Raw genomic sequence first — 15,506 nt, forward strand, 5'->3', positions numbered from 1 at the left:
AATATAAAGAACTCAAACTACAAGTACAGTCCATCAGAATCAAGCAGAGCTGTGTTCATACATCAATGATACCTTGCTGTTTCAATTAAAAACTCAAAATTATCTGTTACGCCTCCAACTTTTACTTTCATATTTTTAAGTCTGTTTCAATGTATCTGATATTTACATATTATAGTATAATTATACCTACCATACCATGGCTTGGAGTAGGTTAATTGCATAGGAAGATTTACTATGTTTACATTTTTTCTTAAATTACTCTTTTTTTAAAAAGCACAGTAAAGAGTCTGAGGACAAATTATTCAACTGTTTATCATACATAAGACTGCATGACTATAATACAAAGGGCTTGTCTTTTCATTTAACGTTACAATATACACAGCAAGTCCGGACTAGATCTTACAATCTGAACACAGGTATTTAACCTTTTCCATGCTGTTTATGTTTACAATGCACAGAAGTCCTGTAACCAAACTGTGTAGTAAAGCACACAAAACTGGACTGTAACATAACACAGTATGCAGAAGCACTGGATTTTATGATTTCTTCTTTATGTAGATATTTTTCTTTTAACTGCTTTATTTTTTGGCGCTTGCTAAGGTGTGGCAACCCGCACACACAAAAATTACCCAGATTTCATATTACCCTTATATTCCTAGACAGCAGTAAGTACTGGATTCCTTTTTATATTGCTAAACTCAGCATCCTGTTTCTAAGGTGACAGTCTTCCAAATCCTGTAAACTTCTCTGAAGTACTGAGTTTAAAAATTAAAAACAAAAAAGAAGGAAAAAAAACCCACTTTCATCCACAGGGATTGACGTGTCAATACAAAAGAAGTATGGATTGCTTGATTCAAAAAAATCATGATTTACAAAAAAATGGTAATCCCAAGTATTCATTCCGATTTCCATGGTAGTCAGCTGCTGCGTTGCCACTGTAAGTATAAAAAATTCCACCTTTTAGTGTGAAAAATGAGATAGCCACATGGAATTGACCAGTATGAACTCTGAATTTTCTGCTAAATTAACTTTTAAAAGGGCTTACTGGCAGAGGTAGATCACTGCTTCTGTAATATGGGCAAACAATGTTAATCTGGGATGGGCAATCAATGAATTACCCTTACTCTTTCAAATGGTTTTCATGGAGCTTTTTACTTTTCATATAAATAAATCTCTTAATGGGCCCATAAATTTTGCAACTGCCAAGCTGACTGTGTTATATTAAGGCAGCATTACCCAAAAATTAGGCACCTGTTAAATACAGCCTGCTAACCTCAGGTCTCATGTGAGTGTTTTGCTTTACTCAGACTATTATTTTGGACCTGTTCATGCAATCAAGGTCTTGCCTTCAAGTTTACAATTATGTTAATAAGGAATACAAGAATCAACTGCTGGTTTCATAGCTTCTGGATCTAGTGTCCCTTTTACCTTCAGAAGCCTGAACACATTTATAATGTAACAGATGTTATAGTCTTGAAGTAGATGTCAATCTATTATGTTCAGTACACAGATTGCTGTAAATGTATTGGCTATGAATTCAACAACAGTTCCAGTTTTGTTTAAGCAATAGTACAGCCATAATTTTCAACTGACATTTAAAAATGGTCTAGTTACACCTTGTGTCAAAGTGCAGAACTGCTACATTATTGGTTACAGACATCTATGTGCTATAAAAACAGCTTTGGTACAATAAATTATCAAAAAAGAAAATAAATTTTTGTAAAATTCACAGCATAATTGTGAGGCAAAAAAGCAGTCACATAAAATTCTGCATTTTTAAAAATGTTCAGGATGAACAGAAGACGTCTTTGTGCAGAAGTAATGGTGGAGAAACCACGTGCCGAGAAAAAGCAAAAGAAAAAAGTAAAAAGCAGGAAGGGACACAGTTGTAGCTATTTCCATCAAACGCAAACCACTACTCCTGTGACCTTCAACCAATAAGGAAGTCAACTTTATGACACACGCAAAGTGACCTTGCAATACCTTACAATAAGTGGGTCACAAAAGTCTATTTTAAAAGAAAGGCCTCTTGAATTACCCATTCTCTGTGTTTTCAGCATTAAGGACTGTCTGCAAAAGCATGTCCAAAAGTGATTGCATCTGAAATGGCAGGCTCTTCTAACTTAAGAGTCCAAATCCATAAGGCCAAAGGTTATCCCAAAGACCACCACTTAGACCTCCCCAGGACTGGCCAGGACCGACCCGTTGATTGCTTCTCAGTGCACCTCAGTTATGAAACCAGTCATATTTCAATACTAACTGACTGTGGTCTCCAAAATATGAGACCCACAGATTCCCAATTACAATTGCTGCTTTGATCCTCAGTAGATTCAGAAAAGGAGAGTTCTGATCACCGCCACTTAGCATGCTTAATGTGCCTTACAAACTCCATTACAACCGTCCCTTTTTACAGCTGAAGAATATATATTTGTGTAATCTGAAGGTCCCTCTTTCTTACAGTACTGCATTTCTGTGCCCATGTTTGTTTGGGGAACTAAAAAAAAAAAAAAAAAAATATATATATTACTCACTCCCCTCCCACCCAAAAACTTCAAAGGGCCTTTTTATAAATCATGTGCAATGCCTTTAGAAAGACACTAGTTTGCAACTACAACTAACATTTGAACAATAACCCCTGTTGAATGAGACCAAATAAAGCCCCTCCCCCAAAAACCAAACTATGACTAGGTTGTGGCAAGTTAAAATGGGGGAAGCAAAAGATGAACACCACTAAGCTATCCATTAAGGTGGGTCCGGACATGGCTCTTAAAAAAAAAAAAAAAAAAACCAACCAAAAAAAAAAAGCCCCAAAAACCAACAAAAAAAACTTCATTGTCCCTTTGCAATCTTTTCAAGTTTAAAAAAATAGTCAGCTTTGCCCTCCAGTAGCGGTTCAGTGAGTTTATCTCCTTCTGATTCAAGCAGCTTTGCACTTTGTTTTTGGAAAAACACCACTTCTATAAAAACACACAAGAAACAAACTTAGTTTCAGTTTAGTCACGAGCTAGCCACAGGACTTTGCTGAACACAAACTCCTGTCATGGGAGACTCTTCTCTATCAATTCCTTGCCTCATTGCAAGGTGTCCTTCAGTCATGTAATGAGCAGGACCTGTATTAGCAGAAAACTGGTATGTTGGATGTCCAGCTATGCCAGTTTCTTGGCGCGGATTAGAGTAGACTGTTAAATTCATGTCCATAGCTCCATTTTGTCCAAAGTCCAAGGTATTAGCAGCCACTGGGCGGTTCTGATAGGCCTGATTGCCTTGGTTACCAGTAGAGGAGGAAGATGTAGAGGAAGAAGTAGTTGAGGAAGACAGGGATGTCATGGAGTGGTGACTGTGGCCCACCTCCATAGAATCCTGGGTGGAGGAGCTGTTTGTTGGAGAATTGTAGACTCTCGGCCTGGTCCGGCTACCCAAGGCTTGCTGTCCATGATGGTGGTGGTGGTGATGATGGTGGTGGTGGTGGTGAGAGCTATTTCCGTGATGATGATGTAATGCATTCTGTTGTTGAGGGGTTACATGAAAGGTGGTTTCTTGAACTGGATGGTTTTCAACAGTGACCTGTGTAGGAGCTTCAGTGGCTGTCCAACCAATTGGAGGAGGAAACTGTTGTCGAACCTATGTTAATATGAAAAATAAAAATTAAAATGCTTACTCAAATCTATTTGCAATATATGAGAGACATTAAGTTATTAATGTTTATGCCAACTTTTAAAAATGTTAACCAAACCTTGCAGCTGCAAAATTATTCTAGAAATGTGTGCATGTAGTTAAAAAGCATTTCTAATACACTTTTCTAAATACACCTTAGGAAAAACGCACTCACATTCTGCATGTTTTTTTCACATAATTCAAGTAAGTCCAATATGTGACCTTACTGTCAAAGTTATACAAGCAGTTTTACATAATAGTAGCAATGAACAACATAATATTTGTACACACCTATAACAATAAGGCCCTGATCCCTGACTCAGGCCTCTGGATACAATAAGCATACTAAGCTAAATTAGTAAGTTGTAGTTCATATCTTGAACGGTGTCAACAGCATCAGAGAAGTACTACACACACCTCTGGAAGAACACAGCTGTTTAAAGTTTACTCAAATAGCAAGATGAGCTTCAAGAAGGCCAAGTGCCAGGTCCTGCACTTGGGCCACAACAACCCCATGCAGCGCTACAGGCTTGGGGAAGTGTGGCTGGAGAGCCGCCTGGCAGAAAAGGACCTGGGGGTTCTAATTGACAAGCGGCTGAACATGAGCCAGCAGTGTGCCCAGGTGGCCAAGAGGGCCAATGGCATCCTGGCTTGTATTAGAAATAGTGTGACCAGCAGAAGGAGGGAGGTGATTGTCCCCCTGTACTCAGCACTGGTGAGGCCACACCTTGAGTATTGTGTCCAGTTTTGGGCACCTCAATATGAGAGAGATATCGAGGTGTTGGAGCGAGTGCAGAGGAGGGCAACGAAGCTGGTGAAGGGCCTGGAGAATAAATCTAATGAGGAGCGATTGAAGGAGCTGGGACTGTTTAGTTTGAGGAAGAGGAGGCTGAGGGGAGACCTCATCACTCTCTACAACTACTTGAAAGGACATTGTAGAGAGGTTGGTGCTGGTCTCTTCTCACAGGTAATTAGCGATAGAACAAGAGGGAATGGGTTCAAGCTGCAGCAGGGTAGGTTTAGGCTGGACATTAGGAAAAAATTCTTCACGGAAAGCGTGGTCAGACGCTGGAATAGGCTGCCCAGGGAGGTGGTGGAGTCACCATCCCTGGATGTGTTTAAGACTCGTTTAGATGTGGTGTTAGGGGATATGGTGTAGGGGAGAACTTTGTAGAGTGGGGTTGATGGTTGGAGTCGATGATCCCAAGGGTCTTTTCCAACCTAAATGATTCTATGATTCTAAGATCTAGCCACACACACCAATTTGTTGCATAAATTAAATTGTCTACTTGGGAGAATTTATATTTTTATCTGTTCTGCACTAAAATAAAAATATTATTGTATTATTTCTAGATAGTAAATGAGTTGTTGCTTCTTTCCAAGAAGCAGTATTGAATAAATATCACCAACGATAATGTTGATGAAGTACTCGAACACCATAAACTGGAAGAACTCCAGTGGGAGACCACAGAAGTATAAGCTAGTTTTTCACTAGGTTGGAAGATGCATACTTCTGTGTACTCTTATGCCCTGTGTAAAGTGAAGCACTGACAGCTCCACTTGACTTATTGTTGCTGATGTAAAAGCTTCACCCCTGCAGAATCTATGGAAATTTTTACAGCTACCTGCAGTACTTTTGCCTAAGTGACTTACCTAACATACAAAGGACTATAAAAGAACTGGGGGTAAAAAACAAACCAAATCTGATGGCTAGTTCCATGTCTAAACCACTTCAATCTTGAAATGAAAGTGTTAATTAGTTTTAGGGATTTAATACTCTCAGAAAATTCATATAAATCAAACAGACAAAAGCTCTGCTTAAGCATACCTGTGGGCTGTGTGTTTCACAGTCCATTGCTTGAACAGCAGCAGTGAAGTGTCCACCACTATGTCGATGCTGGTGTGTAGGGTCTGACCGTGCCCTTCCACTGTTGCTTGTTCCAGAAGATCCACCTATAAAATCATAACATGCACAATAACTTAGAGACACAAAATTTAAAGCAAGCTGTAAAACAATGACAGCATGAAGACATTTAAACTGCTTCAAGGTAAAAATACAAGACCCATGATAAACACTCACATTTTTGCTCATCTACTTTTTACGGTTTTTTGGAGCTGCTACCTGTTCCAGCTGATTAAAATAATTTTTCTGATGAGCATGACTGACATATTTGTTTTTTAACAAAACCAAATAAAAACAACAAACAAAAAAACGACAAACAAACAAAAAACCCAGAGAACATTTATCTGGGAAAGACTACTTTGATGTGATTAGGAAATACAATTTTGTTATCTATTAATGAGAAAAACTTACCTGAGCTTGAAGATGTACTAGAGGTGGTTCCTGAAGACTGTGACTGCTCCATGGCAGGACTCGTAGACACACTGTTACTTGTGTTTGTACCTTCGTCTGCTGTTTTCTTAAAGAAACTATGCTGTAGGGCGTAATAAGGTTGAATTCGTGTCTTAGGGTCATAATCAAGCATCCTTAAGATGAGGTCTTTGAACTTCAAGTAGTCAGCTACAGTATGACCCGATTCCCCAGCACGACGTCCACCTGGTCCTCCTGTTTCAACTCCTAGTATATTGTGAAGTTTACGAGTTCCAGGCGGTTTGTATTCCTGTTGGGAAGTTAGAAATTGCTTGAAATCAAGTTATATATTAAGCCTTGGATGTGCATAGTTCAAACATGCCATAAAAGGAAGTAAGACAAATAAAAGTAAGAAACTATTCAATACTACAGAAAGCGTTATTTAATCAACCTGTCTGACAACATGGGACAATAATAACAATAAAGCTACATTTTCAGTAAGGCATGATGTAAAACAAAGTAACATCTTGCCTTTTTTTTGAAGAAACAGTCCATATTATCATCCAAGTTATGTAACCTACCCTTTTTCCATCTTTGGTCTTCTTTAAGTTCCAAGTGCCCTCTGGCAACTTCTCAAAGAACTTTCTTGCTTTTGGTGCTTGGTCAAGGATGTGGGTAGGTGGTATCCCCAAAACTTCCACTATTTTATTCATTTGATCCACCTGTTCCAAACAAAAGAGTATTTGTGAAGAACGTGACAGACAGCTAAGCAGTGTAACAGACTGAGATTCTACTCACACGGGAAGCAAATGTTAACTACCCAGATAAATTCCAAAGTAATTATGAGATTATAAGAAAAATCCAATATGTACAAAAAAAATTAGTGAGTAAGGAATAAAAGGGGGAACCCAGAAACAGAAAATTATTAACAGGCAATTTACAGTTCTGACAAAAGACATTGCTGTCATTGATATTTATTCGTTTTGGAATTACTGTACTTCCCTAATTTATGCATTACAACTAAACAGATGAAATTCATGATGAGAATGAACAAAACAAATAAAATAATCAAATTACTATTGTAATATAGCTGCATACCTCATTTGCCCCACTAAAAAGAGGCTCTCCAGTGTGCATCTCAACTAAAATACACCCAAGGGACCACATATCAATTGCAAGATCATAAGGCATTCCCAGTAGCACCTCTGGTGATCGATAAAAACGACTCTGGATATATTGGTATATCTGAAATAAAAACATCTAAAGGTAATACACAGCACCCAAAAAGCACCATTATGATTCTGTACTACAAAACAGAACTACCATGAAGTACATTTTTGGTGTAGGGAAAGTCAAGGTATCAGTGATACTAAAAAGTATCTATGCATTACATTAATAAAGATATGGAAATGTTAATTCTTAAGAAAATACCAGGATTCACACTGTCTCGCAAACAAACAACAAAAAAGTGCAGATTCACTCATGATAACAGTATTTTACACTTTAGGGTTGATGAGTGTAATCTCATGCAATTACAGGTAATCATACAGAAAATTTTAGTCTGTTATCACCCTTAGAAAAACTATTCCACAAGCCACATCAGAATCACATAACGCTTCAGACAAAACTGACAGTAAAAGATCAAAAGCCACAATTATGATGTGATGAAACGAGATGAAATTATCAGGTGATTCCAGGAACTAGAAAATAACACATGGGAAATAGCAACCTCCCTCCACCCCCAACTATCCTGCTTATTTCACAAGACAGATAATTCTATCTTAATTCTAAACTTGGAGACTGGCTTAAATGTAGGCATATTAAAAAAACAAACAAACCAACCCCAAAAACCTTAACAAAAAAACCCCAAACCAACTCCAAAACACTTAGCAAAAAACAACCAAACAAAAAAATACCCCAAACAGAACCATACTTTATATTCCAAGTAACATGCAATTTTATCCAGCACTTTCACCAAAGATACTGCTATTTCCTTACTGCTTTTTACATTAACTTTAATGCATAATTACACTAGGTTTTTGTATTTGTGCTTCTCAACGTCTCAAAAGTATCTTATTATTGACCTAAACAATCTAGATCCCATTTCACCTCCCGGTGTCTTCCTTCACCCCAGGCTGAAAAGTTTCTAGTTTATAGCAAAAAGTCCTTTTATTAATCTAAATATATGTCTCACCACTGCCTTCAATACAATATTCAATATTCTGATCAAAACCTATTATGGGGAAAAGCGACAAGGTGCTATTGGCCAGTCCCAACTCCTCAAAAGAGAAATGGGGGACTTCTGTTAAAGTTAGTCCATGAAGTTTCTTAATTCTTCTCATATAATGATCCCATCTGCAGTATTACGAGTTGTAGTTCATCTCTTTTGCAGATGTTGCATATTTTTGGGAGGTTTTTTGGTTGCTTTGTTTGGTTTTTCTAACACAAAGCTTTCTCAAAGCAAAAAGACATCATTCACAAATTTATAGCTAAAACTGCCAAAGATACAAAATGGACAAGGGAAGGCTCAAAATCCTTTTTTCAAAGAAAAAAGACAGAAGTCTAACTTCTGTCTATAGAAGCCTTCTTTACCTCTCTAGCTAACCATTTGTTTTCAGTGCAAGCTGCTAAAGCAAAGGTACCCTGAATAGAAGTGGTCATTTGCTCACACAGATATAATTCTTTCAACCAGGAAAGAATCTATTTGTACCGGGACTATAAGGTGCAAGCTGAACAGGACATCCTGATAAACTTTTCAGTAAGCAAATTGTCAGTACAAATCAGACGCTTGAGGAATATGACTCAAAGCTCTTCCTAAAGAAAACAGGCTTTTGCATCCAAGCAGAATTATGTATTGTCTTAAAATGTTAATGGTTATTGTATATATTTTAACACTTCTTAAAGCAAATACAGAGCTAATTGTCTATGCTGGACTGACTATACTCAACAGATTCTAACAGCTCAAATAAAAAATGCACTCATCTTCAAAGTACATGAACAACAAGACACAATTGCAAATTACGGACCTATCCTAATCTGAGAACTGTTGACAGAAAGCAATTCAGCCCTTCGCCCTGGAAATGCTTTGCACATATGCATCTTTACTCATGGTAATACCACCACTAAACTCAATTTAGTCTTTTGACAGTTGCTAAAGTGTTTGTAAAAATGGGTTAGTTATAACCAGTATAACCAGTTATAGTGCAGTGCAGTGCAGTGCTCCTGCAATGTCTCAGCTCTCAAATATCTGATCTCCAAGGCACACTAAATAGAGGACATGAAGTGGAAGGAGTAATACATATGGAAAAGAAAATTTTTAAAAAGAGTATTTTAATAGCACTGCAGACTTCTACAATCAAGTGCTGATGCATTAACATAACCAAGGAGAAAAGAAAGATGGAAAGTTTATCACTATGGTGAAAGTTTATCTACTATGGCACTAGAATCCATATTTAAAGCTCCTACGGACTGTTGATCTCTAACACCCTATGTAAAATTAGTCACTATTTCATTTAACTCATCATTAATAAAGTTTAAATTAGCTATCTAGGTATTATCACTTAAAATATTAATTTTTTCTTATGTATCCAACAGTAGCATAAATAGAATTTTTACTAATACTCACCCTCTGTCCAAGTTGACACGAACTGCCAAAATCAACAATCTTGATAGCGCTTCGTTTGGGGTTACAGAGCAGGATATTCTCAGGTTTTAGGTCACAGTGAATGATACTAAGTTCAGGAGTCGCCAGAAAAAGCAGTGCAGTGCACATTTGCTGTGCAAATTTTCGTGTCAGGTTCAATGAGACACCTCTGAAGTTGGTGTTCCGCAACAGATCATACAGATTGTAGGACAACATTTCAAAGACTAAGCAGAGATGGTTTCGGAACATGAAGTGGCGCTTCAAATGCACTTTAAAAAGGGGAAGAAAATAATTAACACATATCCCGTGTGGTAAGTATTAAGTACTAATTACAACACAATGCTTAAATATTTTAATAAACACGTAGGAAGCTGACCTGTGAGTAAGACAATAGTGTTACTTTCCCCCCCACCCCCCCTAGATCTGTGGTTATTTACAGAATACCGCTGCTATGCCTAGGGTATGGGGAACATTTTGCACACCAGAGGCATGCTCAGGTGTACCTCACTAAAGCTGTAATAGACAAAAAATTATTTGGAAGATAAAAAGATATTTTTTCAAAATAAGCTATCACTCTCCTCTTAGCAAAGTCAAACATACTTGTGCATAAATAAAAATATCAGCAAAAAAGACAAGAAACGTAAACTGTGTGTAATGTAACCTTTGTCACAACACTTGATCTTTTTCAGGGGACAGTTCATTTCTCCTAAAGCTAAAATTGTATTCAAGTCCAAGCAGATTGGAAAAAAGTGCACATACAGTGGCAATCTCAATCATAAAGCAGGTATCACACTTCAGACTGAATTATTTATTAGGGATTTCCCTTACACTTACAGAGAAAATATCTGACTGTCAGATTAATTTAAAATATACTAAGACATTACTGCAATTTATAAGCTGTGATTTCAATGGATTACTTCAATTAATAAAACTGATCAATATCCCAAAGGCATTATATTCATTTCAGTCAGGCATAATCTCAATTTATGAAAGCAACCAATCCAGTCCAAATCAAATAATTTTTTTCCATGAAATAGTTGAAAAATTCATCACATTAATCTTTTTAGAGGCAAGCAGGATTTACCAGTCTGACAATCATTCAGGTTGGTTACCACAAGTAAAAGAAAACTGAAATAGGAGAAATACTTCAGCCCTCAGATAAAAAACACACTCCACTTCAACAATACAGTTCCCTTTTTGTCATAATATCTTGAACCAATATTAGCACAAGGCAATTCAGGCTTTCAATTAAGGTCATTACTTGGCGTCCTATGGATTTTTTTTTTTCTCCATTATCATAAGCCAGTTCTTCATGTGTACCTTACAACTTACCTGTACGATACCATTTGCTTCCACCCTGATGCCGGTTCTTGCAATACATCATTGTCTAGACCTTTCATATTTTCTCCTCTTTGCCGTATTTCCACTATCCTCCCACCATGAAAGTATCAGCACCTTTTCATGCTCTTGTGGTCTTACTACACTCGATTCCAATCCCTACCCACACCACCTAAGCTTGCTGGACCTGCCAACTTGGAAAGAGGCACCACTTACTCCAACTGATCTGTAACTACCAGCATGCTACCATCCAACTAGTACCACTTGCAGCCACCACATAGCTCAAATAGTCTGGATAAGAGCTGAACTTGCCACATCTTTCCTTCAGTGAAGTCATGATATTTGAACATTTCTCCTCCAGTCTGCCACCAATTTTCACAAAACTTGAAGACCTAAATGCTTTCCTATACTTGTGTTAGATCTGAAGACGACCACTTGGAAGGTTTAAAGGTACTAGAGGACATCTGACAGAAGCGTAAGCAGTTATAAACTCTATGTCCTCAAAAATCAGGCTACGTTGCATTTAACTATGTTCTCCCTGAAGTCTACATTTTACATCACACAGTATGTTGTAATACTTGCAATGCTTTCAGCCTTATTCATCTATTCTCAGCATCATCTATCTGAAAGCCTATGAGAGGTTGGACTGTCCACACATACAACAGACTTATTTTTTACAGTAATATGCTGAATGCTTCAATTAAGTCTTGTTGCAGAAGTATGTTCATAAGCAACTGTTCCTATATTTACAAATATTTTACAGTGAAATGCCTAGAGATCTCAGTTTTTCACGGCCAGTTTTTGTACAGCATGCAATACAAGGTATTCATTCAAAACTTTATCTATTTGGGTTTTTTGATCTTTACTGATGCTGACAGGTTCATTAAATACTGTGTTAAATAAAAGGGGAACTATTCAAAGCTACTCAAACAGATTTGGAAACAAGCATAAAATCACCTGCCTAAGCAAAGGCACTGTTCAAAATTATCAGAACTTTTTTTTCCTTTTTTTTTTTTTTCAGCACTGCTCTCTATATAAAGCCATCCTGCCTTAACTCACAGAGGGAGATTATATGATGTTTTGGTCCATTTCATTTTACCTGATATTACAAACAGACTCTAAAAATTTAAAATTCCAAGAGCTTATTTGATGATGCCTACAGTGTGTTTATTTGCTGCATATTAATCTGAAACTGGTCATGCATCTAATGTTGCTGAAACATCTTTTTGATACAGTGTGCTGTCGAGTTCAGGTTTTGTTTTATGTAAAGATGTTATTAATAAATTTAAGTTAAAAATACCTTACATTAAATATGCATGCTCTTATCCTTGACAGGTCTGAGATCATTTAAGATATATTCAAAGTAGTGAAAGAGATGCAAACTACAACAGATCACAGCTTCTGTGGAAAAGCTGGTCCTTAGCAATTTCTTCAGGTGTCTGTATCATTAACTGGAAAAAGAAAATTCTACAAAAGATCTCAACACTACAAAAGTAACAAGTCTGTTATCCCAAATAATGTTTTATATTCTTCTTCTGGATCTGGTCCTGATGTAAAGGAAACTGGAAAATTTGCATTACATAATATTAATAATTTTAAAAGTTGTATTATTCTTTTCATTTCTTTAGTACCAGAAGCATCTTATGCTATATAGCAAGATCTAAAATATTCATAATTTGATTAAATAAAAATTAAGAATAACTATTCAAATACCTATATAGTACTTCATCTCAGTGTCATGTTTGTTCATAAGCTCAAGCAGTCGCACTTCAATCTGGGCTTGGTTTAAGAAAGCCTTCTTGTTTTTTATTATTTTGATAGCCACCCACTCCTGTTCCACTCGATCGTAAGCCTTTACAACCTGAAAGAGGAAAGTCAAACACATCAGTAAAACCTACCGAGTTTTCAAAATACACCAAAACTCACTTTCTAATCTTTCTTCACTTTCTGAATTCAGAGAAAATATTTTTAGAATTTTTGTTCTTTCCAGTTACATTTCTTAAGTTTCTTCTCTTACTTGATACTACTATAAAGTCACAATTGATCACGTGACATTTATTGCAGTGATGACGCAGAACAGAACTGAGGCTTCACTGAGGCTTCACTAAGGCAAGTGTTATATCGAATGCAATTATCAAATCACCAAAAACAATGCTGTAAAATGACTGGCAGAATCCAAGAAAAACCAACAAAAGCAACAAAAGAAAAGCTCCATCCTCCTTCCAGCCATTTTCTCAACCCTTGGCTGTAGCTATGAAAAGTCAAAACAAATGTTACTAAGTAACATTTGTAATAGATAATCCTAAACACTAGACTGTTGTTTTAATTTAAAAACCCAAGCCAAACAGCTAAAAATGTGAACGGGTAGCAAAAAGCTGAGGATTTGCTCATTACAAAATGCTTTACCAGATCTACATACTGAAGCATATTCAAATGTTATCTGTATCAACAAGAAACAGCACAAAATACGAGTGCCTTGAGCAGGCACTCAGTATAACAGGATTAAGAAAATTACTTTAATTTTAAAATGAAACAGGAATACCACTTCAAATGAAATGCATATTACGATTCACATGAATGACAGGTTGCTCAGCTCATTCACATTACCTGTCCAAAGGATCCTTTGCCTATTAAAGAGTCAATTTCATAACGATCCATCCACTTCTCCCCATTTTTTACAATGTAGTCATAGTTGTCATCATCATAGCCATCATTGTAAACTTTTCTCTCTTTTTTGTGACTCGAATCATCTCCTTGGCCCTGCTGATGCCGCCGTTTTTTTTTTGCATAGTAAACCTAAATGTGAAAAGCAAGAGCACTTTGTACAGCATCAGTTCAATAAAGAATAGAATCAGCTATTATAATCTTCATATCTAATCCTGAGATTTTAAAATGCAACTTCTACTACTGGAAAAACAAACAATCCTCTCCTGCTATCCCTCTATTTGAAGTCATATCATTATACCAAAGCAAAGTCTTGATGAGTAATTTAAAAACTCAGAAAGTAGAGCTAAATAAATGCACTAATAACACTGATCCCCAGAGTTCATAGGTGCAAAAAGAAAAGATACATCACAGTACACTATGCACACAGCAAAATTAAAAATGATAAGTAGCCTGGAAACAAGTTATCGGTTGCCTTTCTACAAGACTGGAAAAGAAGAATTCCAAGGAAGTCAGTAATCACTGCAGAAATCCCTTCACAATCCCTAAAACTGCCAAAGAGTTAGAAACTAACTGATGCTTTTCTATATTAACGACCTAATTTTTATATTTTACATTTGCCAATAATATTTAATGAAATAATCTAGAGAAAACACAATTTTCCTTAAAAGCCTTTAGACACTTTCATAAAGGTTTATAGCATGAGCTAAAAGAGCGTTTGTGCCACTCACTTCTTATCATGCAAGAGCAAAGCTCAACATTTGTTTATAGAACAACAGAAAAATAACTTCCGGGATAAAAGATTTCCTACGTCCTGGACAGAAGGCAGGACCATGACATCCATGATCCCAAATGAGGGGTGAACAACAGACAGAGAGCTTGTTTTTTTCTTATCTCTTCACAAGATAATTCAGAGAAAAAATACTTAATAATGTACTGTAAACAAAAACTTCACATGGATACATATTACAAAGATAGCTGGAACCATTACCTCATTAATATGCTTGTATGTTTTGATCAAATCTACGGAGAGTTTCCTCAATGGAGCAGTGGCTGGATCACGGAAAGTTTGGGGCATCCGCCTCTGTAATATGACCATATCATAACTTAGAAAAAAAAAGCTAGAACTTTAACGATATAGTTACTACACCAAATCATGACATTCCTCACAGAAATGAGCTATTTCATTGCAACGTTTTTTTCTTTAAGCCAATGTTAAAAAAAGGAAAACAAATATAGGAAACAAAAGAAAATAAGAATATAGGTAAGTTACTTTTTAATGTATTTAATTTGTCAAAAAATAAAGAAGTAAATCCCAAGATTTCTACCTCTCCTCCCATTATGCCTAACAGGCTTAATTCCAATAAACAGTTTTTCCCTCATTTAAAAATACAGCTCCTTTGACAACAGAGATTCTTGCTGACATTACTCCTCTACCTCCTGACTGATACATAAACTGTAACCATATTTAATGTATAGCTGCCTTAAAACCACAAATGGAAGTTAACAGTAGTAACTACTGGAGAACTGAGGCAGTTTGCCACATTTAAACTGTATTAAATTCCAAATAAAAAAAAACCCCTCAGGTCTGCCATGCCTTGCAATATTCAGGCCTAAATCTAAATCCTAAAGAAAATCTAAAGAAATATAAAGCAGGCACATGAACACCATACCTACTTTGAAAGTTTTAAAACAATGTCCCTGAAAAGGTAGTTATGATCCTCATTTGTTTTTCCCACAACTGACTACATTTAGAACAAAACCATCTTCAACAGCAGGCCATTTTTTTTAATTGGTTTCCTGAAGAAACAGGACTTATTTGCATGCCTCTTTTTTTTCTATACACCCATGCACCATGTAAATTCTGGATCTACCAACCAACTTCTATTCCTCTTT

General features: G+C 36.5%; 1 protein-coding gene across 2 annotated transcripts in view; it reads right to left on the bottom strand.

Moving 5' to 3' along the window:
* Window positions 1-288: 288 nt before the first annotated feature.
* Window positions 289-15,506, bottom strand: part of DYRK1A (dual specificity tyrosine phosphorylation regulated kinase 1A) — an 88,217-nt gene continuing 72,999 nt past the window's right edge. For both annotated transcript variants that reach the window (XM_063345592.1, XM_063345585.1), the window contains exons 4-12: window positions 14,602-14,694; window positions 13,554-13,742; window positions 12,660-12,807; window positions 9,591-9,877; window positions 7,064-7,210; window positions 6,547-6,687; window positions 5,969-6,275; window positions 5,483-5,607; window positions 289-3,621 (exon numbers count right to left, since the gene is read on the bottom strand). In XM_063345592.1, the coding sequence (XP_063201662.1) occupies window positions 2,998-3,621; window positions 5,483-5,607; window positions 5,969-6,275; window positions 6,547-6,687; window positions 7,064-7,210; window positions 9,591-9,877; window positions 12,660-12,807; window positions 13,554-13,742; window positions 14,602-14,694 (2,061 nt within the window). In that variant the 3' untranslated portion in view covers window positions 289-2,997. The remainder of the gene's footprint in view (window positions 3,622-5,482; window positions 5,608-5,968; window positions 6,276-6,546; window positions 6,688-7,063; window positions 7,211-9,590; window positions 9,878-12,659; window positions 12,808-13,553; window positions 13,743-14,601; window positions 14,695-15,506) is intronic.

The sequence above is a fragment of the Chroicocephalus ridibundus genome, chromosome 1, assembly GCF_963924245.1.
Source record: "Chroicocephalus ridibundus chromosome 1, bChrRid1.1, whole genome shotgun sequence".
Lineage (NCBI taxonomy): Eukaryota > Metazoa > Chordata > Aves > Charadriiformes > Laridae > Chroicocephalus > Chroicocephalus ridibundus.